Below are 22,090 nucleotides of genomic sequence, written 5' to 3'. Positions count from 1 at the left end.
TTATAGCTCAGGCATGATTCTGAAATGTTGCTCCAAAGTTTAGTCTCAGAAAATCCAGTGTTGGCACACAGGCTTTAAATTAATGGAACAAAGTAATCAAGAAGTAGGTGGGAAAGAGTATTGCAAACTCACAAAATCCTTGTTGAGATGCTTCCAGTGAAATGTCCTTTCAGACGAGTGATAGTCAAAATTCCTTCTTTCCTGGTGTAGGGGAAACTAAGCAAGTAATTCTCACAAAACTTCCAGAACCCTTTTGTGGGTCAGTCCAAAGTGAACTTCACAATGGTCACAATCCAAATGCAGTATTTCTTCTGCCTCAAATTCTGGAACCCAAATACAGTTCAAGTGACCTTTCCTTTCAGCCATGGTGGGGTTCAACAATTCCATTCAGAAGTGACTTTTCCTTTGCCACAATGGGATTCAACATCCCCTTTGGCCATGATGGGTTTCAACAAGTCCCCTTTTGAAGTGACCTTTCTTTTGGCCACACGAAGCCACTTCAGTACAATGTATCTCAGAGCTGTTGCTCCTGTGCTGCTGTGCTCCTGTAAATTTGAGTATATGCTGTCCCCAGCCTGTCATCCCACAGTCAAATTCCAAAGCATGCAGGGCTTCCAGCTTGATTTGTTCTCTTAAAGTGACAATCCTCTCAAATGAAAATGAACTGGGAGCATGTAATACATAGAGGAGACTATATGGAGCACACCAGATGCAGTAGATTAGGTTGGATGATATGCCTGTGAACTCTGCCTCATGTGGAAGATCTCTTTGTGGCCTTTGACAGAGGGGAGGGGGGAAATGTGTGATCTATATGTGTGAGAGTGAGTGACACTCAACCCCCTCAGTTCTGAGGCCTTTTGAATGGTGGCCATTCCAAAGGAGGATATGGTTGTTATGTAGTCACTTGTTATTTGAATCTTGCATTTCTAAGTTATTTAAGAAGTTTCCCAAGTTACACAGAGACATAATAATGGCCATAGGTTACTATACACACACAGAGTGTGTTAGTATTTGTTTTTTTTGCAATGCCATTTAAATCTTATAAAAATATATTTTTAAACACATTCTATATATTTATAGTAACACACTAGCAACTTATGACCATGTCCTTTGAAATGGCCACCTGGTGTGAGCTCTGAATTGGCTCAGGTAAATTCGAACCTGATGGTGGGTTGGAGATTCACAACCTGACTCTGAAACATAAAAAAATATTAAAAACATATGACAGCAAAAACAGACACCTCCTGGAAGAACTCAGCAGGTCGAGCAGTATCAGTGGGAGAAAATCATTGACTTTTCGAGATGGAATCTTTCATGCAGCAGGTACTTTTTTTAAAACTTCAGATTCAATCATCTGCAGTCAGTTGTGCCTGAAAATGCTGTAAATGTCACTTTTTTTTTAAAAAAAGAGGAAGTATTCAGCTGATCAGGTTTAATTTGTGAAAAAACACACAAATGCTAGAGAAACTCAGCGGGTCAAACAGTGCCTTTATGTAGCAAAGGTGAAGATACATCACCAATGTTTCGGGCTTGAGCCCTTCATCAAGTTGTGGGGGAACATGAGAGATGTCTGAACAGAAGGGTGGAGGGGGGTGATGAGGGTGGGAGATGATAGTTGGAGAGGGGGCAGGAGTCTAGGCTAGGTGGAGAGAGAAAGGAAGTAGGAACTGGAATAACTAGTTAAGAGGTAAGTGCTTGGTGGGGGGCGGGGGGTGTTGGAGAGTGCCCAGATGAAAAATAAGGTGTTGTTCCTCCTATCTGCGGGTTGTCAGGGTGGGGTAGTGTGAAAGTGTTGTTGTATGTTTCCTCCATTTTGTATAGTTATTGTTGACTGCTGTATATATGGAGTTGGCCTGCCCACTGATGACTGATACCCTATGACTCCTCCCGCATGGTCTTGGGCCATAAAGGTCAAGCCATCTCTCCCTTCCCTCCATTCCTATATCTGGATCTGGGCCAGCAAGGTTCTTTTGTATATTAAAGCCTATCGTTCCCTCAACCTCATCTTTGTGGTTATTGATATGCACTACAATTTAATATACAGAAGGTTATCAGTCCAGTCATAGAGAAGCTGCTGCGCCCCGATCGGTTAGAAGTGGACCCTCAATCTCCAGGAGAGTCTGAACAGTATGAGCAGTGGATCAGCTGCTTCGGCAACTTCCTCAAGGCCACTGCCGAACTGGTCAACTCTGACGAAAAGAAGCTCAAAGTTGTACAAGCAAGAGTCAGCCAAAGAGCTTTCCAAGCCATCAGGAGCAGTGCAACTTACAACGAGGCTATGGCTGAGCTTTGGGCCCACTACAAACCAAAGGTCAATGACGTGTACTTGCGTTAACTCCTGGCGTCCCGAAAACAGCAGCCTGGTGAGTTCATTCTTGTCCTGCTTGTACAGGGGAGAGACTGTAGGGTAGTTCCACAGCTCCTGCACCGGTGGCCCTGTGCTTTGGAAGACCTAGTCCAGAATGCCTTTGTGTCGGGGTTGAGGTCTGACTACATAAGGCAGTGCCTGCTTGAAGAAGACCAGTTGCTACTGAACCGAGCCACACTGCTGGTAAGGACTCTAGACTCGGCCCAGTGCCACGTGGAATCGACCCTCCATGTGCGCACCAAAATGGCGGCATTTTGGGAGATGGCCTCGGGGACGGCCGACCCGACCACGGCAGCCGTGGCTAACGAACTTCAGAATGCTACTTCTGCAGGCAGACGAAACATCCATGACAACTATACCCCGTGAGGGGTGTTAGCTGCTCCGGCTGTGGAAATAGGGGACATTATCTGCGGGTATGTAAGGCCAGAGCCCCCCACGAAGCAGCGCGGTGTGTACAATCAACTGCGAATCCTGTCTACACTTCTGGTGCCGACCGCGTGCACGGTGAGAGGAGCGCCATCTTACCTGCTGCTGTCCTCGTTCTCTGCAATGGACTGCATAGTCGCAGCCCACTTTGCTGACATCACTTCCGCCTTCTTCCTCGACCTCGGTAGCCATTACTGTGTGGTGAATACGGAGGCCGCCATCTTGTGCATTGGGCCTCCCTGCTGATGACGATTCGATCCTTGCTTCGATTACATTGAACCAGGCCAGACCTCATCCTATCGCCCACTCCATGATGCAGATTGAGGTGAATGGACAAAAGTTGGACAGTTTCTTCAATAGTGGCAGTACGGAGAGCTTCATCCACCCTGACATGGTCTGCAGACTCTCGCTTCCAGTCTGGCCAATGAGCAGCTCAATTTCATTGGCAGCAAAAGACAATAAAACGGACATTAGTGGGTACTGTATAGTGTCTTTGATGGTGGGGGAGGAATGTTATGATAACTTTTCGGGACTGGTCATGCCCCAGCTCTGTGCGCCGATCCTCCAGGGCCTCGACTTCCAGAGTCAGTTTAGGAGTTTAGGAGTGTGACGATGGTGTTCGGAGGCCCTCCACTGCCCCTCATGGTAAACAACCCACAATTCATGGACCTCGGCCACCCCGGCGGTGGCGGCAGCAATGGACTGGCCCCCCTGGTGGCAGCGGCAGTAATGGACATCGGGCCCCCCAGCAGTGGCGGCAGCAATGGCCACCAGCCCCCCAGCTCCCCAGCGGTGGCAGCATCAGACCTCGGCCCCCTGGCAGGAGCAGGGCCTTGGTGGCGAGGTGTCGGTGATGGGGGATGAGCAGATCAACATGGCCGAGCAGCTGCTGGGTGCTAACAGAGGAGGCTGCGCATAAGTGACAACTGTGACTTTGGGAAGTATCTCTGGAGCTGCTGATAACGTTTTTACGACATCTGTTGCAAAGGCTTCCATATCAAAGCATGTATTGTCAGGAAGAACCACATTGCAGATTGGGGAAGTACTCCCCACAGACAAAGCCACACTGATTGTGGTTCACACAGATGGCAGTATTGTGGAAACAACAGGATTGAAAACATCTAGTGCACTCAAGGTCCACAGGCACCATCAACTTCTTTGACACCAGGCCCTGACAAGGTTGGAACCAAATACAACTGGGATCCATCTGTGTATGGGAATGAGCTTCCAGCCTGTTGCCGAAATACAAGCGGAATTTTGTTCAAGCACAAGTTGGGTTCTGGAGGCCAAGGGTGTTACATAAAACATGGAGAGAGCTGGTACACTCCCACCGACTTGAAAGGATGGCAGGTCGTGCAAGTAGCAAAGACTGAAAATGAAGCATCTGCTATGCTGGCTGCCCCTTGCAGTGTCTGATACAAGATGCACACGCAGCATCCTGCAACTGTGCTGCCTACTGTGAAGGCATGTCCCTAACTGGCTTTTTGTCAGGCTCTTTGTTCCATACAAAAGACGCAAAACAGAAAATAAACCATGTCCTGTTCCAGAGAAGAAGGATACTGCAAATGCGCCCGCCTTTTTTAATTACTCCAGGTGGGCAGATGACCCCTCTGGAACACTGGCCTTCGAGCGATTGTCTACACCAGATGCCACAGCCATCAGAAGTCTTCACCAATACCACAGAGGATGGCATTCACCAGGCTCAGCCCTGTCGGGACTGGTGGTGGTCGAAGAGGTGCACCTCATTCTTGCCAGCCCTTGGTACGATTTCAACGACCATGAGGAGACAATTCCTATCTGGACCTGGCGCATTCTGGAGAGCCCGGAACCATCCCATACGCCCCTGACCACCCAGCGTTTCACATCACCCCGACACAGACTGCATCCTCTCCAAGTAGTCAGTCGGTGACCCCGCCTCTAGACACCCAGCTGGCGGAACAGCAGACCACCCCTACCCCTGCTCCCTGCAGGTCCCTTAGACAGAGGAGGTCACCGGTACGACTGAAACTGTAGTCTTGGCAGTTTGTTTTGTTCAAAGACTGAGGATGGGTCTGTTTTAAAAAGAGGGGTGAATGTGGTAATACGTTTCCTCCATTGTATATAGTTATTGTTGACTGCTGTATATATGGAGCTGGCCTGCCCATTGATGACTGATACCCTATGACTCCTCCCCCGTGGTCTTGGGCCATAAAGGTCGAGCTAATTTTCCCTTCCTTCCATTCCTATACCTGGACCCGGGCCAGCAAGGTTCTTCTGTATCTCGAAGCCTATCGTTCCCTCAGCCTAGTCTTTGGGGTTATTGATAGTGCGCTCCATGGACAGACCTGAGCTTGAGAGTGTGACTCAGAATTGAAATGGTTGGCTCCGGGGAGGTCGCTTTTGTTGCGGACAGAGAGAAGGAGGTGCTGGGCGAAGCGATCTCCTAATCTGCGACCGGTCTCTCCAATGGAGAGAAGCCCACAGAGGGTGCAGTGAATGCAGTAGATGAGTTCTTTGGAGGTACAGGTGAAGTGTGGCTTCACCTGAAAGGTGTGTTTGGGACCTCGGACGGTGGTGAGGGAGGAGGTGTGGGTGCAGGTATTCCACCTCCTCCGACCACAGGTATAATTAGTGGGAGAGTGGAGAATTAACATGTTCGTGTCGCCTCCTCTCCCTGTCACCATTTTCCCGTGACTCCTATTCCGCGCTGGCGCTTGAATGGCCCAAGATGGTCGAACCCCGTGTGCCATCGGACCGGTTGAGGGAGCACTGATTGGCTGGGAACAGTTGCCAGGTGGCGCCAGCCACGTCGCGTACGCAATAACGTCACTGCCCGTGGCTGAGGGCTGAGCGGCCATGTTTGTGCTGGAGTTGGTGAGAGTGTGGCAGGGAGGAGGTGGAGGCGGCGTCGTCAGCGGCAGCCTCGGCTGTGCGTGAGCGAGCAGGACGACTTCTGTCAACGCTCGCAGGCGTCACCCCCGCCAGGAGGAGACGGCAGCCGTGACTCGGGCTGAAACGCCGCCATGGTCGCGTGAGGCGGTTCGGGGAGGCAAGTGTGCGACTGTAAGCGAAAGCAGGCCGCTTTCCATTGAGGGGTCGGGGGTCGGGGACTGAGGGCAGGGAGCGTGCGTCGCGCCGTTCCCCTCCACGGACTCGGCCCCCCCCTCCCAACCCCCCCTACCACTGCACTGTGCCCTCGCGGGCTTGGCCGCCCTCACTGACCATGGCCTGGGTGCTGAAAATGGACGAAGCCATCGAGTCTGGCCTTGTGCACGATTTCGACTCCAGCTTGTCCGGGATCGGCCAGGAGCTCGGCTCCGGGGCTTACAGTATGAGGTGAGATGCAGACGGGGGCAGAATGGAGCCATTTCCTGAAACCTTTGTTCGGTGCAGGGGATCGGGTATGCGTCTCTCAGGCCGCCGCAAGCTTCTCTCCTTTGGCTTTGCTCGTCATTGCGTTCAAGATACATTGTTCTTTCTTTTCGTGCTCAATGTTTTGTTACTGACTTGCAGGAAGTCATTTCACTTCAGTGTACAGGAGTTGCTTGCTCAGTTGAAGCTGCTCTCCTCCAAATGCAATGGAAATATCAAAGCCATTCCCTCTTCCCAAAGCTCGGAATACAGTAGAAATACAGAAAATGCTGTAAATGCCTTGGAAGTCGGGTTGCATGGGTAGCAAGAGAAACGATTAACGTTGCAGGTGGAGACTGCTTCCTCAGAACAGCATCGACTTTGACCTCAAATGTTTATTCTTTCTCCACAACTGCTGTCTGATATGTTTTGCAGAATTTGCAATTTTTAAATATTTTTATTTCACTGTAAATGTAAAGGTTGGAAATGGACAATGGGTTAGTCGGCATGCAATTAAGTTAATATGAAGCATAATACTACTGTGACAGATGAAAGCTAGTGTAGGGTAGTATATGGCATTGCTTCAATTGGAGGAATAAAGATGTAGAGTATTTTATCATAGGGAATCCCTGAAGGTTAACTTGCAGATTGAGTTGGTGTTAAGGCATGTGAAGTGTTGGCACTAATTTTGAAAAGACCTGACTATAGAAAAGAGGGATGCAGTGTTGTCTTATGAGGTGTTGGAGTTTTGAGCCCCATTTCTAAGGAAGGATGCCTTGGTATTGGGAAGGATGTCTTAGCTTTGGAGAGAATCCAAGTAAAGATTTTTAAAAAGTAGATGTGGCACTATTGTCACGTTATACTACATTTAGAATCTCACATAAATGAAATTCTTTACATGAATGATCCTGGGGATGAGAGGATTAACATAGGACTATTGTGAAAACACAAAATGCTGGAGAAGCTCAGCAGGTCAAACAGTTAAAAATACATAACTGACATTTTGGGCTTGAGCCCTTCATCAAGGTATGAGAGATGCTGGCAGGTGTCTGAACAAAAGATGGAGGGGAAGGGTGGTAAAGGTAGGAGATGATAGTTGGAGAAGGGAGGGAGGGAAGGAACAGCAGCAATCGGGGAAGCGGGATGACTGGGTGGAGAAGTGGGAAGGGAGGGGAGAACTGGGGAGGGGGGAAAAAAGGCGAGCAAGCTTAGCAGAAAGCAGAGAAGTCTTTATTAAGGCCACCTGGCTGGAGAGTGCTCAGGTGGAAAATAAAGTGTTGTTCCTCCTATCTGCAGGTGGTCAGGGTGGGATAGTACAGAAGGTCATGGACAGACATGTGAGTCTGGGAGTGTGACTCAGAACTGAAATTGTTGGCTACTGGGAGGTCGCTGTTCTTCCAGACGGAGTAGAGGTGCTGAGCAAAGCGATCTTCCAATCTGCGACCAGTCTCTCCTATGTAGAGAAGGCCACAAAGGGAGCACTGGATGCAGTTATTAAGTCCTGTGGATGTACAAGTAAAGTGTTGCTTCAGTTGAAAGGCCTGTTTGGGGCCCTGGAGTGGTGAGGCAGGAGGTGTGGGTGCAAATTGTCTTTGTCCCAATAGGACTGTTTGATGGCTCTAAGTCTTTATTCACTGGGGTTTATAAGGATGAGGGGAATCTCATTGAAACATATCTAATATCGAAAGGCTTTGATAGAGTGGATGTTGAGAGAATGTTTCCATTTCCAGGGGGTGTAGCCTCAGAAGAAAATGAGGTCCCCTTGGAACAGAGATCAAAATTTTCTTCATCTAGAGTGTGGTGAATGTGTGGAATTATTCCCACATACAGCTGTGGAGGCTGTCATTTGCTGTATTTAAAGTACAGATTCAAATGTTCTTGATTAATAAAGGTGCCAAAGATTTTGGGGAAAAGGCAAGAGAATGGGGTTGAGAGAAAAATGAAACAGCCGTGATTTGAACAGTGGAGCAGAATTGAGTAGAATAATCTAAGTCTCCTTCAACATCTATGGGTCTTAATCACATTATAAACTTATTTCCACCAGTTTTGTTTATTTGCTTATTACCACAATTTGAATAATTTATAATTCCATCCCATCTATGAAGCTGCGTAAGTGTTGTATCCTTCATTATTTCAGTATCATGCATCAGATTTGAAAAGTTAATGTCCATAATGTAAAAGTGCAAGGATTTTGGCTTTCTGCACATCTCTCATTAAGACTTTGCATTGTGCTTGTGAATATTCCATGGATTGTTAGGATACTGGAGCCTGGTGTGCTGTTTTTTAATGCACTCTCTAGTCAAAACAATTGCAGATACATAACCCTGCATAATGTTTGGGACAAAGACATTTTTCCTTTATTTGCCCTTGTGCTCCACAGTTTTTAAATTTGTAATCAACTGATTCACGTGTAATTAAAATGCACACTCCAGATTTTATTCAAGGGTGGTTTGACCATAATGTTTGGGACATTTGGCTTCATAGGTGTTTGTCAGGTACTTGATTGCTTCACTGGTGCAGGTATAAGAGTGCCAGGCTTTTTTCTAAGCTTTTGATTACCTTTGGAGTCTGTTGTTAATTTTTTTTCAACATGAGGACCAGAGTTGTGCCAATGAAAGTCAAAAAAGCCATTTGGAAGCTGAAAAACAACAATAAAACACTAAGCTATCGCCCAAACTTTAGGATTACCAAAATCAACAGTTTGTTAACATCATTATGAAGAAAGAGCATACTGATAAACCAGTAATCGCAAAGGGACTGGTTTTCCAAGGAAGATCCAACTGCTGATGACAGAAGAATTCTCATCATAATTAAGAAAAGTCCCCAAACAGATGTCCGATAGATCAGAAACACTCTTCAGGAAGGAGGTGTGGATGTATCAATGACTACTGTCCAGTGAAGACTTCATGAACAAAAATACAGTGGCTACACTGCAGGATACAAACAATGCCAAAGGTGGTATGCTTTGGATCTTTGCCAGAAGTCTGCAGGCTCTTTTAAATACTACTTAGCAAATTGTAATTTGGCCATCTTTTCTGTGGTTTCCCTCTTGCAGTGTAGCCTCTATTTTATTTCATGAAGTCTTCTGTGGACGATAGTCAATAGGCACTTTCAGGTGGCCAGAATACCCGATGTAAAGCTGCATATTCTACCCCTATGCGGCTTTCTGGAGGCCACCTGAAAGAGCAGGAGGCGCCTCTGAGGCGCACTTTCTAACCCTCCTCTGAGAGGGAGAATCGCCGGAGCACAGAAGTCCCCCTAGGCACCTGAATCCCTGAAAGTGGCTGCTAAGGGGGGGGGCTGATGATAATCAGCCAGCTACCCAACTCCCCGCTGCCTGACAGCGTCCCTCCCCGCTGCCCCTGCCCCCTGGTGCAGAACAGGAGCCAGAGTGTGCTCTGAGGTGGCTCTCCTGCAGCTGTCCCTTTCAGGGGGACAGCGTAGTGCTTTCAGGGCTGCCATCTGAATGACCATTCCACAGGTCTGCATCCGCTTCTGCAGGCGCATTCTTGGCGGAGAATGCACCTGAAAGTGGCTATTGGCACATCAACACTTGCTTCCAGAAGTGTATTTCTGATCTGTTGGACATGTGTTTGGAATTTTTTTCTTCATTATGATGAGAATTCTTCTATCAGCAGTGGAGGTCTTCCTTCAAAGACCAGTCAGTCCCTTTGCGATTACTAAGCTTACCACTATGCTCTTTCTTCTTAATGATGTTCCAAACTGTTGATTTTGGTAATCTTACTGTTTTATTCTTGTTTTTTAGCCTCATGATGGCTTCTTTGATTTTTATTGGCACAACTCTGGTGCTCTTGTTGAAAAATGGGAACTACAGACTCTAAAGGTGATTTTTTTAAAAACTTAGCAACAACCCTAGCTCTTGTGATGCGCTGCAGTTTGAGCAAACAAGCTCAAACTACAAAGGCTGTGTTATAGGCTTTAATTAGCTTAAAACCTGCACAAAGGTTCAGTATCCCTTCTGGATCCATGTGCTCTACTCCTGCCCAAAGGCCAGCGTGAGCCTTTATATGGTGCTGGTGATTGCCAGGGAGTAGGTGGAGCCAGCCTCCCAGGTTACCTCCCTGCAGGTACAGTGAGTTGCCCCCTGCAGTCGGCAGGCAGGAATGCAGACAGGTGCAGGCAGTCACAGACAGTCCAGTGGTTGTTACACCACAGCTCTCTTCAAACCTGCACCAATTAAGCATGAGTACTCATAAACACCTGTGAAGCCAAATGTTCCAAACATTATGGTGCCCTGAAATAAGGGGACTATGTATAAAAAGTGCTGTAATTTCTGCATGTTCAAACTAAAATGTATACAAATACCTTGAATAAAGTTTGGAGTGTGCACTTTAATTACATGTGAATTGTTTCATAAATTTAAAACTGAAACACGGACAAATAAAGGAAAAAAGTGTCTTTGTCCCAAAATTATAGCGGGCGCTTGATGTACCCACTATGCTTAAAAGAGGATAGCTGCCTTACTGGGTACTGAGTGCATGCTTTTTTTCCTCCATGGTCCTGCATGTTGCTAGCAGAGAATTAGGTGCACATCTCTGCCCTCTGCTTGCGCTCATAAATAATGAATCACTCTGCAATTCCATGTGCTGTCCATGTGTGAGACCAGGTTTTGGGCAAGCTAGGATGTGTGGTACAGCTTGTTTAGCTCAGCTGCTTTTTTGAGGACTATTATGGGTTGATGGACTACCTGAATTCTGCTGTCTCTCATTTCTTCCTGGAAGCAGTTTTTTTGTTCATCCCTCCACTACCCCCCCCCCCACTCCCCGAGACTTCTGTACAATAAAGAGCCTAATGGTGGCAGGGAGGAAGTGCTGGGAACACTCAGCAGATGAGATCGCATCTGTGAAAGAAGAAGCTGGTAACATTTCAGGTCAAAGACAGCTTTGTCAGGACATGTCAAACATTAACTCTATTTCCAACATTTCTATTTTTATTTTGGTTTACAATCTTGCATGTAGAAGATTGAAAAATGATTGAGTTTGTCAGGAAGGGATGGTGCAGGCATACATCTCCATTTTAAGGCTTTGTACTACATTTCTCTATTTTGACATAATTGAAGGCTTTTTATTTGAATGCGTCATTTACAAGATTGGTGAATAAAAAAGACTATCTAATAGATATCACACAGAACTAGTTGCATTGAGACCAACTTTGGGAATTGAACTTTGAAAGATGGAGAAATACAAAATAGAAAAAAGAGGTGTGGTACTTTTGACTTTAAATAGCAGAACAGAATGGCTGTTCCTGGAGGTAGGATTCATGCTCAAAATAAATCTATTTGGGTTGAGTTAAGGAACTGAATCAGAAGAAATTAATTGGGTTAGGTGGAGATACATCACCAACCAGCCCGAAACATTGGTGATGTATCTTCAGCTTTGCGATTATAAAGGCACTGTTTGACCTGCTGAGTTTCTCCAGCATTTGTGTGTTTTTTCAAGGACATAATATCTCCATCGGGCACACAAAACTCAAAACGGTCGACCAGTTTACCTATCTCGGCTGCACCATTTCATCAGATGCAAGGATCGACAATGAGATAGACGGCGGACTCGCCAGGGCAAATGGCGCCTTTGGAGGACTACACGGGGGAGTCTGGAGGGACAACCAGCTGAAAAACCTCACAAAGATAAGCGTATACAGAGCCGTTGTCGTGCCCGCGCTCCTGTTCGCCTCCGAGTCGTGGGTCCTCTGCCGGCACCACCTACGGCTCCTAGAACGCTTCCACCAGCGTTGTCTCCGCTCCATCCTCAACATCCATTGGAGCGCTTGCACCCCTAACGTCGAAGTACTCGAGATGGCAGAGGTCGACAGCATCGAGTCCACGCTGCTGAAGATCCAGCTGCGCTGGATGGGTCACGTCTCCAGAATGGAGGACCATCGCCTTCCCAAGATCGTGTTATATGGCGAGCTCTCCACTGGCCACCGTGACAGAGGTGCACCAAAGAAAAGGTACAAGGACTGCCTAAAGAAATCTCTTGGTGCCTGCCACATTGACCACCGCCAGTGGGCTGATAACGCCTCAAACCTTGCATCTTGGCGCCTCACAGTTTGGCGGGCAGCAACCTCCTTTGAAGAAGACCGCAGAGCCCACCTCACTGACAAAAGGCAAAGGAGGAAAAACCCAACACCCAACCCCAACCAACCAATTTTCCCTTGCAACCGCTGAAATCGTGTCTGCCTGTCCCGCATCGGACTTGTCAGCCACAAACGAGCCTGCAGCTGACGTGGACTTTTTACCCCCTCCATAAATCTTCGTCCGCGAAGCCAAGCCAAAGAATACAAATCTGCATGTAAGAAAGTTAATGCAATAATCATTGGGAAAGTATGGGCTGGGAAGACAAAATTAATACTAAAGAATAAATATATTGAGTATAACACAGCTACAGCTTGTAGCCCAGCCAACTGGATTTGATTTTGATCTTTGATCCAGTCTTTGTGAATTTTGCATATTTAAAAAAAAAAATTATATCTGGGTTTCCTTCAATATCCCAAAGATGTGGATGTTGGGAGTTTAAATGGTCATTGTAAATTGCTCCTTCTGTGTGCATGAGAGATAGAGCTAGGACTAAAATGATAGTGAGGAGAATAAAATGGAATTAATATTAATGGGTGTTTGCTGGTTAGCATGGACTTGGTGGGCCAAAGGATCTGCTATAGTGCTGTTTGACTTGGATCAGTATGCTGAGATGCCAATGACAATACATGTTATTTTGTTCAATCTAAATGTGTGGTAAAAGAAGGTTGATAACTATGGTAGTTGAGGGTCTTTTTGGACAAAGATTCAGTTTAAAATCATGATCTTGAAATGGAATTAAAAACATCGGAAAATATTTGGAGTAGTATTGAGAACATTGAATGCATTCATTTCATTAGGAAGACAGACGCCCAACAGGTGCACAAACTTGTAAGCTATTCACTTGCCTGCCTCATCAACTGTTTCTTCCCAATCTGTAGCAGAGCTTGCATGTTCCATGTTAACTTCACCGACCATCTCGTAACAAACAATACTTGAGTGATAGAAAGTCATCCACATTCCCAAGGGGCTGCCTTTCGGGAGAAGATCATTTTACCCAGTGTGCAGGAAGGTTGAAACCAAGTTCAAAGAATATGTAATAGAAACTATTTGAGTCATGGAGGCCCATGTTTTGAGAATCAGAATTTATTGTTGTGGACAAGTCACAAAATTCAATGATGCAAACATTCATATAAAGCAACTGACAACAATAATTTTTTAAAAAATGCATGAAAATGAAGGCAGTGTCTTTGGTTCATTGATTATTCAGGAATCTGATGGCAGCGGGGAAGAAGCTGTTCTTGTGCTGCTGAGTGTTTGGCTTTAAACTCCTGTACCTTTTCCCTGATGGTAGCAGAGTGAAGAGGGCATGGCCTGGATGGTGGGGGTCTTTGAGAATAGAGGCTGCTATTTTTTTTTTTAAAGACACCACCTCTTGTAGATGTCCTCGACGGAATGAAGTCTGGTGCCTGTGATGTCGCAAGCTGTGTTAACAACCCTCTGGAGTTTTTTCTTGTCCTGAGGGTTGGTGTCTCCATTCCAGACAGTGATGCAACCAGCCAGAATGCTCCCCACCTGTAGAAGTTTTTTAGGGTCTTCAGTGACATACTGAATCTCCTCAAACACCTCATAAAGTATAGTCACTGGCAAGCCTTCTTCGTGATTGCATCAACATGGAGGCTCCAGGACAGATCCTCGGAGATGCTGACATCTAGGAATTTGAAGCTCTCGACCCTCTCCACTTTTGAGCCCTCAATGAGGACTGGTTTGCATTCTCCTGACTTGCTCCTGAAGTCCACAATCATCTCCTTTATGGTTGAAGTATAAGAACTTCAACAAATTGGTTAACATTACAGTTTGCTTCATCCCCAGAGAAAATATACAAATAGAGGAAGAGGTTAAAGGTGATTATGATATTTGGATGATTTCAAGTCCATTTCAAGTTTATTAACATCTGACTACATGAACAACCAGATGATGCAGCCTGTGACAAAAAGCTATATCCCCAGCCTAGACATCCTGTACCTCCTCGATGGTAGTGGTTAATTATACTGTATGGTGGATTGAAAGGATCCTCCTTAATTCTTCGAGGCCCATTTAAGTGCACTCCTGGTGTATGTTGCAAATAGAAGAAAGGGAGACCCAGTTATCTTGCCAGTTTTGATGATCCTCTCTATTGATCTCTGGTTCAAGGCTTCGCAGCTACCAGAGCATACAATGATGCAGCCAGACAGGACGCTCTCAACTGTGCTCATGTAAAATATTGTCATGATGGGGGCTGGTAGCCTTGCCCTCCTAAACCTCCTTGGGAAGTGAAGATGCTTTGCGCCTTCCTGACAAATAAGGTGTTGCCCTTCATATGCAGACCAAGGAGTTTTGTGCTTGCCACTTTCACCACAACAGAATCATTGTGCAATGGAAAATGGTTGACCCTCATCCTCCTGAAGTCCACAATCTTTTGTCTTGTTCATGTTGAACCTCAAAGTTGTTCTCGCACCATTTTATGAGCTGCCCAATCTCTCTGTTAGCTGATGTATCATTCAGCTTACATTATTGATAATGAGGCAAACTACTGTTGTATCATTCACAAACTTGATTCTGTTTGAACTAAACCTGTCAGTACAGTAATAGGTCAGCAGTGTAAACAACAGCAGGCTGAGCACACTGCCCTGAGGTGTGCCAGTGCTCTGTAATGGGTCTTGAGATTTTGCTACCAATTGAGGCTGATTGTCCTTTGGTCAAGGAGTGCAGAATCCAGTTGCAGAGAGGATGTTGAGTCCCAGTGAGGACAGTTTTTCCACTAGCCTCTGAAATATGAAGTAGGTTGAATGTTGAGCTGAAGTCAATGAGCAATAGCCTGGTGTATGAGGCATCATTCGCTTGGTGGGTCAGGGTGGAGTGGAGGGTCAAGTCTGTAGCATCTGTTGGCCGGTTTGAATGTTTGGCAAACTGAAATGGGTCCAATGTCGCTGGAACGTGAAATTTGATACATTGCATTACAGTTGTTTAAAGCACTGCAATATTATAAAGATCAGTAGTCATTACATCCAGTTATTGGTGCTCTCTTGGGCACAAGGAGGAAGGTGGGTGCCTTGAATCCTGTGGGGACAGTGAAATGCTGCAGTGAGATGTTGAAAATGTTCACCGAGTTTCAGTTAACTGGTCCACACAGTCCTTCAGCACCCGACCTGGCATGTTGTCTGGTTCTGCTGCTTTGAGTGAGTTCACCCTCGAAAGCATACTCTTTACCTCAGAAGTGGTGATGCCGGGTGCCTGTTCTTAGGGAGAGGCAAGGCTTTTTTTGGTGTGACATTGTTTTACTTTGTCAAATTGCACATAGGTTTTCAACCTGTCAGAAAGAGAGGCTTGACTTGTCAGTGTGGTTTGAATGAATCAAGTTTCTCTTTTTATCTAGTTAGTATTTTTTGAATATTTTATTTAAATTTCATGCATATATTAGTATCTAGATACAGAAACTTGTCTCACGTCATCTCAGATCAATAATACATAATATTTTATCCCTACCTCCTCTCCCCAAATCATAATAGCCCCCTAAACATAAAAGAAAAAAGAAGAGAAAAATAGACTAATCTGGTTGCTAATGTTAACACATTCAATCAAATTTTGCCTTTATAATATTAAACATAATGTTAATTCAAAGGAGTTGATAAGTTTCTTGAGGTTTAGGGGATAGTTTTCATAATGTAATACCTACAGTTTGTTAATATGGGCACCAAATTTTTAAGAAAATCTATTTATTTCTTAAATTATATGTAATTTTCTCAAGAGGTATACAATTATGTATTTCAGAATGTCATCTGTCCATTCCCAAATACGAATCAGATTTCCATGTTACTGCTATACATTTTCTTGCAAATGCAATTTTCATGAATTCTTTTTGAAACATATTCAGTTTCAGTTTTGGCCTTAACTGACCTATATTACCCAATTTTAAAAAAACATTGGATCTTAAGGAAATTTAACTTTTGTAACCCGTTGTTTAAAAAAAAATGCTCCTAATTCCATCCAAAAAGGTCTCAATTTTGAGCATGATCAAGTGGGTTTTAAAAAAAAAAGTACTTATCTCTTGATTACACCTAAAACATTTATCTGATAAATATGACTTCAGTCGATTTAATTTCTGTCATGCAAGAAAAAATTGGTTCAATATAACTTTCTACATCAATCTATATCTAACAGTTACTGTATTTGTCATATTATCATGACACAGTTCTAACCAATTTTTCTCCCTAATACTAACATTTAGTTGTTTCCCACCTTTGCCTGGTTCTATGAATTCCTTGTTTTTGTATTTTGCAATAATGCATTACATAGCTGAAATAAACTTCTTCATAGATTTATTACAAATCAAATTTTCTACTTCACTCCTTTCCGATAATAAAATTGTTGGACCCAATTTATTCCACAAATATGCTTTTATTTGATAATAACAAAATATTGTATTGTTTTGTATCCCATACTTATTTTTTAATTGATCAAATGACATTAAGCTTCTCCCTTCCAAACAGACCACAATTCTCCTAATTCCTTTACTAGACCAGGTAATAAAAAGTCAGTTATTTATTGTAAAAGGAATGTCTATTTTGAATTGATGGCATTTTGGGTATCTCATAATTCCTCATTCCCATTTCAACATTTACCATATTCCCTATATCAATCAAATGTTTCAACAATGGCGTATCCCTATCTCCAATTATTAACCTCTTATCCCATTTATATACAAAATCTTCAGGCATTGTTTCCCCTATTTTATCCATCTCTATCTTAATCCATGCTGGTTTCTCTTTTAGCAGTTTTTCTTGGTTTACTGAAACCAGCTTCACTTGTATAACATGTTGGGAACTTTAATAAACCTCTTTTTAATCGCAATAGTTTCCTTGTTCATTACTTAGGTCCATAGTTAGTGCAGCGGTTAGCACAATGTAATTATAGTGCCAGCAATCCATGATGGAATCTGGTGCTGTTCATACCTTCTCCCCATGTCTGTGTGTGTTTCCTCTGGGCACTCTGGTTTCCTCCTACAATCCACCATCCAAAGCAAATGGTTTAATTGGGTGGTATGTGTTTAAATTAGACATGATCGGCTTCTACTGCGCTGTACGTTTATATAAAAAAAAAACAAAAAAAAAACTTGAAATAATAGCCTTCAAGGTGATAGTCAAAACATAAAAGTTCTTCATGTTTCTGCTCTTTGGGGCAGGAACATGAAGAAAATGAGGGAAACAATTTGACTTTTGTGAGACATTACATAATTTCACTGTAGTCCTATAAGCATCCTGTATCCTCAAGGACCCCCGGCACTCTGCTACCATCAGTGGAAAAAGGTACAGGAGTCTAATGTCAGCGGCACAAGGACAGCTTCTTCCCCACTGGCATCAGATTCCTGAATGATCGACGAACCAAAGACACTGCCGTACCTTGACTTTTTTGCACTATTTTTATTTATTTTTGTAAGTTGGTTTATAACATTTTGTGAATTTTTGCACTGTGTTGCTGCCGTAAAACAACGACTTGTTCTTGACAATACATTCTGATTCTCAAATGGCATTTTTGTAGTGTAATACCATTAATAATTTCTTGCTTCTTATAACTGGTCATTTAGCTTGGTGACAATTTACAAGTGAATGGCCTTGTTATCCTTGGTGAAAAGTAAATACATTATCAGTAAAGTTTTGGAAATATAAAATGTGAAGCAGGTTATTAAAACAATTATGGGAACAAGTAGGTCAGTGAAAACAAATTCCAAATAAATAACTTGAGTTTGTACAAATTTTTTTTTTTATATACATCATATTTCCATTGTGATGCTGGGAAGAGTACATTGGAGTTCACTGGTGTTTGACAAGATATGAATGACTTGAATATGGTTGTAGAGGGAACAATTTCAGAGCTTGGAGCTGTAAATAACACTGAGGGATAGTAATAAACCTATGTGTGTAGCTAGCTGCTACAAGCTATGCCTCTGCGGAGCCTATAGCACAGGAGAGGTTATAGCTCAGAAAGAACATGTTGTTCCCAGAAAGAATGACACCAATCCAGTTGAGTGTAATCCAAGCTTTATTGGGTTCAGAGCCCTCTTTTATTCTCAAGCTGAGGGGCATGGTCAAAACCCACTCAGCACTGATTGGCATGTTTGTGATTCGCTTTCCCTGATAGTCCAGTTAAGTTCTTTTGGTTATGGCCAATTGGAGGGCAGCGCTGCGGGCCTCGTGCAGTCTGCTGGATTGTCCTGTTCGTCCTTCACTTTGTGAGGCCCCGTGGGGGAGCTGCGAAGGACCACCAGACAACCCCCCCTCCAGAACCAGCAATTGGAATGTTGTTATTCTTGGAAGGCTGGCCTCTCATGCGGGGGTGAGGGTGGTCATTCAGCTGTGTAATGTCCAAATGGGCTGGTTTCAACCTGTCAATGGTAAAGGTCTCCTCTCGGCCTCTGATGTCAATTACACAAGTTGAACCATTGTGCTGGACCCTCATAGGGTCTCTGCAATGGGGGTCTGTGTTTTACAAAAATATGTGAATTTCTGAAAATCTCTGGAGACAAATGTATACAGCTGGCTGTGAGCTTTGGGTGGCAAAGGAGCCAGGGTTCATGAAGATGCGCTAGTGCTTTCCTGGGGGTTCTTCCGTTCCCCTGTTGGTGGCCAGGAATTTGCGTGGGATGACCAGTGGCACCCCGTATACCATCTTGGCGGATGAGACTTCCAAATCCTCTTTCAGTTTGGATACCAAAGAGGATTCAGGGTAATTCATCAGCTCAGTTGGGCCCAGTGAGTCAGGCCATCAGGGCCATTTGCCTGAGGATGGTAGGCTGCAGTATGGTGCAGCTGTGTCCCGAGTGCTGTTGCTAAGGCCGCCCAAAGACTGGAGGTGAACTGGGCTCCGCAGTCTGAGTTAAGGTGCTCAGGGACCCCGAACCATGTCACCCAAGTGTTGAGTGCCTTGGCACATGTTTCAATGGATATTTTGGGTAGGGGAATGGCTTCCAGCCATCTGGTAGACCTGCCTACCATAGTGAGTAGGTAACGAGCATCTCGGGTGACTCGTAAGTGGCCCACTATATCAATGTAAACATGGTTAAACCTGTGCCATGGAGATTCAAAGGTTTAGAGTGGGGCTTTAAAGTGTGTCTGGACTTTTGAAGTTTGGCATTGTGTGCATGTTCTGGCCCAATTGATGACCTGCTTACAAAGGCTGTGCCAGACGTAACGGTTGGCCACCATCTTGACCGTGGTCTTGATGGCAGGATGGGCTAAATTGTGCATGGATTCGAATATCTGCCTCCTCCATGTGGTGGGGATAATGGGACGGGGCTTACTGGTCGAGGTGTCCCAGAGTAAAATTGTATGTCCTGTACCGAAGGGAACGTCATCAATGTGGAGGCTGGTTATAGCCTTTCTATAGGCTGCAATGTCAGGATTGGAGTACTGTGCCTCGGCCAGGGCCTTATAATCGATGCCTGGAGTGATATGGACAGCCAACACGTTTGGGCATGACAGTGCATCTGCCACGACATTCACCTTGCCAGCAAAATGTTCAATGTCTATGGTAAATTCTGTGACATAAGAAAGGTGACGCTGTTGTCTGGCTAACCAAGGGTCCGAGACCTTTTTGAAAACATAAGTAAGTGGTTTGTGGTCAGTAAACACTTTGAATCTCCTTCCTTCCAGGAAGTAACGGAAATGTCTTATGGCCAGATACAGTGCCAGCAGTTCCCTGTCGAATGCTCTGTATTGTATTTCGGGTGGCCACAGGTATTCACTGAAGAAAGCTAGAGGTCTCCAGTGTCCATCAATTAATTGTTCTAATACTCATCCGACTGCCGTATTGGAGGCATCAACCATTAGGCCTGTGGATGCCTCTGATTGTGGGTGTCCCAGAAGGGTGGCATTTGCTAAAGCATCCTTAGCCTTTTGGAAGGCCTCTGAGGCTTCTGCATTCCATTTGAGATCTTTTTGGGTGCCTGACATTAGAGAGAAAAGGGGACGCATGATGTGGGCTGCTGCTGGTATGATAAAAATGGTCTTTGATAAAAATGGTCTTTGATAAAAATGGTCTTTGATAAAAATGGTCTTTGATAAAAATGGTCTTTGATAAAAATGGTCTTTGATAAAAATGGTCTTTGATAAAAATGGTCTGTGATAAAAATGGTCTGTGATAAAAATGGTCTGTGATAAAAATGGTCTGTGATAAAAATGGTCTGTGATAAAAATGGTCTGTGATAAAAATGGTCTGTGATAAAAATGGTCTGTGATAAAAATGGTCTGTGATAAAAATGGTCTGTGATAAAAATGGTCTGTGATTAAAAATGTGATAAAAATGTATCATCCCTGTGAATTTCTGAAGGCCTTTAACTTTCGTAGACTGTGGGAAGGATTTAATGGCCTCTATCTTTTTGGGTAGTGGCCTAGCACTGTGTATGTCAATGCGGTGGTCCAGGAAGTTGATTACCTCTTTTCCAAATTCACATTTAGCTGGATTGATAGTCAGTCCATATTCACTCAGTCAATTGCAAACTAGTCTTAAATGAGTGGTATGCTCAGCCCAGTCCCTGCCCACAGCATCCATTACTCATTGGAATGTTTAGGCTGTATTTTTCAGTCCAAAAGGCATCCTTAAAAACTCAAATAAGCCAAATGGAGTGATAAAGGCTGTTTTCACGCTGTCCTCTGGGTGGACCGGGATTTGGTGGTAGCCTCGGATTAAATCAATCTTGGAAAAGATCTGTGCCCCTTGTAGATGTGCGGTGAAGTCCTGAATGTGGGATACCGGGTAGTGTTCAGGCATTGTGGCCTTGTTGAGGCATCTGTAATCCCTGCATGGCCTCCACCCTCCTGTGGCTTTAGGGACCATGTGGAGTGGGGAGGCCCAGGGGCTGTCAGAGTATAATGCCTAGCTCCTCTATTTTATGGAACTTCTTTGCGAGGCTGAGCTTTTCTGGTGGGAGGTGGTGTATACTGGAATGAAGGTGCAGACTTGTAGTAAGAATATGATGTCTTACTCCATGCTTGGCCTTGGATGACGTAAATAATGGCGTTATTATGGGGGGGAAATTCAGATTAGATTTGGATACTCATTGTCAGCGGCATCACCGAATGCAGGTGGTATGAGGCGGGTTCTTTTCCATTTAGTTCGAGGGTCTGGAATGTTGTGGCGTGCACTAATCTGCAGCCTTTAATGTCCACTAGCAGCGAGTTGGCTCGTAGGAAATCCACGCCCAGGAGTGGCTCTTGAACTGCTGCTAGGGTGAAGATCCATCTAAAATGGCTATTCCCAAAGCAGAGGGGGATGGTGCAAGTGCCATAAGTTGGTATGTCCGAATTGTTGGTGGCCTTTAGTTGCTGGGCTGTTTTGACATTGTAGATGTCAGTTTTGGTTGGGCGGGAGCACGCTTATCTCCGCCCCTGTGTCCACTAAAAAAAACGGCGGCTGGATGGGGAATCTTCAACATGGAGGCTGTTAGATGGCTGGCCGTCACAGCCATTAATGATGGCCGGCTTTGGTGTTTCCCGGGAATGTGCAGAGACATCGACGGACCTTTGTCCTCCACCACTGATGATAACAGTATCACTCACAGGGGGTGTCTGTTGTCCTCATGGCTGGTCGGTGGTTGGGTCATTCCTGCCGTAACCTGCCCACGTGCTCCAATGCTGGAGCGGCGTCGTGTTGGATGGGCATGGACGTCTCGTGGAGTGCGAAAGCGGTTTCCTACTCGGTCATCAGGGAGTCTGTGCTCTCTGCTACCTTTTGTGGATAGCTAAAGTCATCTTCCTGGACCATCATCCAGACGTTTTGTGGCAGCCTTTCCAAGAACAGTTCCTTTAAGAGCAAGCAGGGGACGTGGCAATCATGTAGGGTGAGCATGTTGCCCATTAGGTTGGAAGGGGCCCTATCCCCCAACCCATCCATTTGCA

The 22,090-nt window shown here is 44.9% G+C and overlaps 1 protein-coding gene and 1 pseudogene across 7 annotated transcripts in view; both read left to right on the top strand.

The window, feature by feature from the left end:
* Positions 1 to 22,090, top strand: part of LOC138755199 (upstream-binding protein 1-like) — a 131,663-nt gene that overhangs the window by 47,648 nt on the left and 61,925 nt on the right. For 2 of the 7 annotated variants that reach the window (XM_069920733.1, XM_069920730.1), the window contains exon 1: positions 5,618 to 6,109. The exons of 3 other annotated variants lie outside the window; for them this stretch is intronic. In XM_069920733.1, the coding sequence (XP_069776834.1) occupies positions 5,997 to 6,109 (113 nt within the window). In that variant the 5' untranslated portion in view covers positions 5,618 to 5,996. Of the gene's footprint in view, positions 1 to 5,617; positions 6,110 to 22,090 lie in introns of those variants that run through there. 2 more of the 7 variants (XM_069920734.1, XM_069920735.1) reach the window with 2 other exon arrangements.
* LOC138752224 (deformed epidermal autoregulatory factor 1 homolog pseudogene) lies at positions 3,558 to 4,641 on the top strand (annotated as a pseudogene).

Source organism: Narcine bancroftii, chromosome 2, assembly GCF_036971445.1.
Source record: "Narcine bancroftii isolate sNarBan1 chromosome 2, sNarBan1.hap1, whole genome shotgun sequence".
In the NCBI taxonomy this organism is placed as follows: Eukaryota; Metazoa; Chordata; class Chondrichthyes; order Torpediniformes; family Narcinidae; genus Narcine; species Narcine bancroftii.
This window is presented reverse-complemented; position numbering and strand designations above follow the sequence as displayed.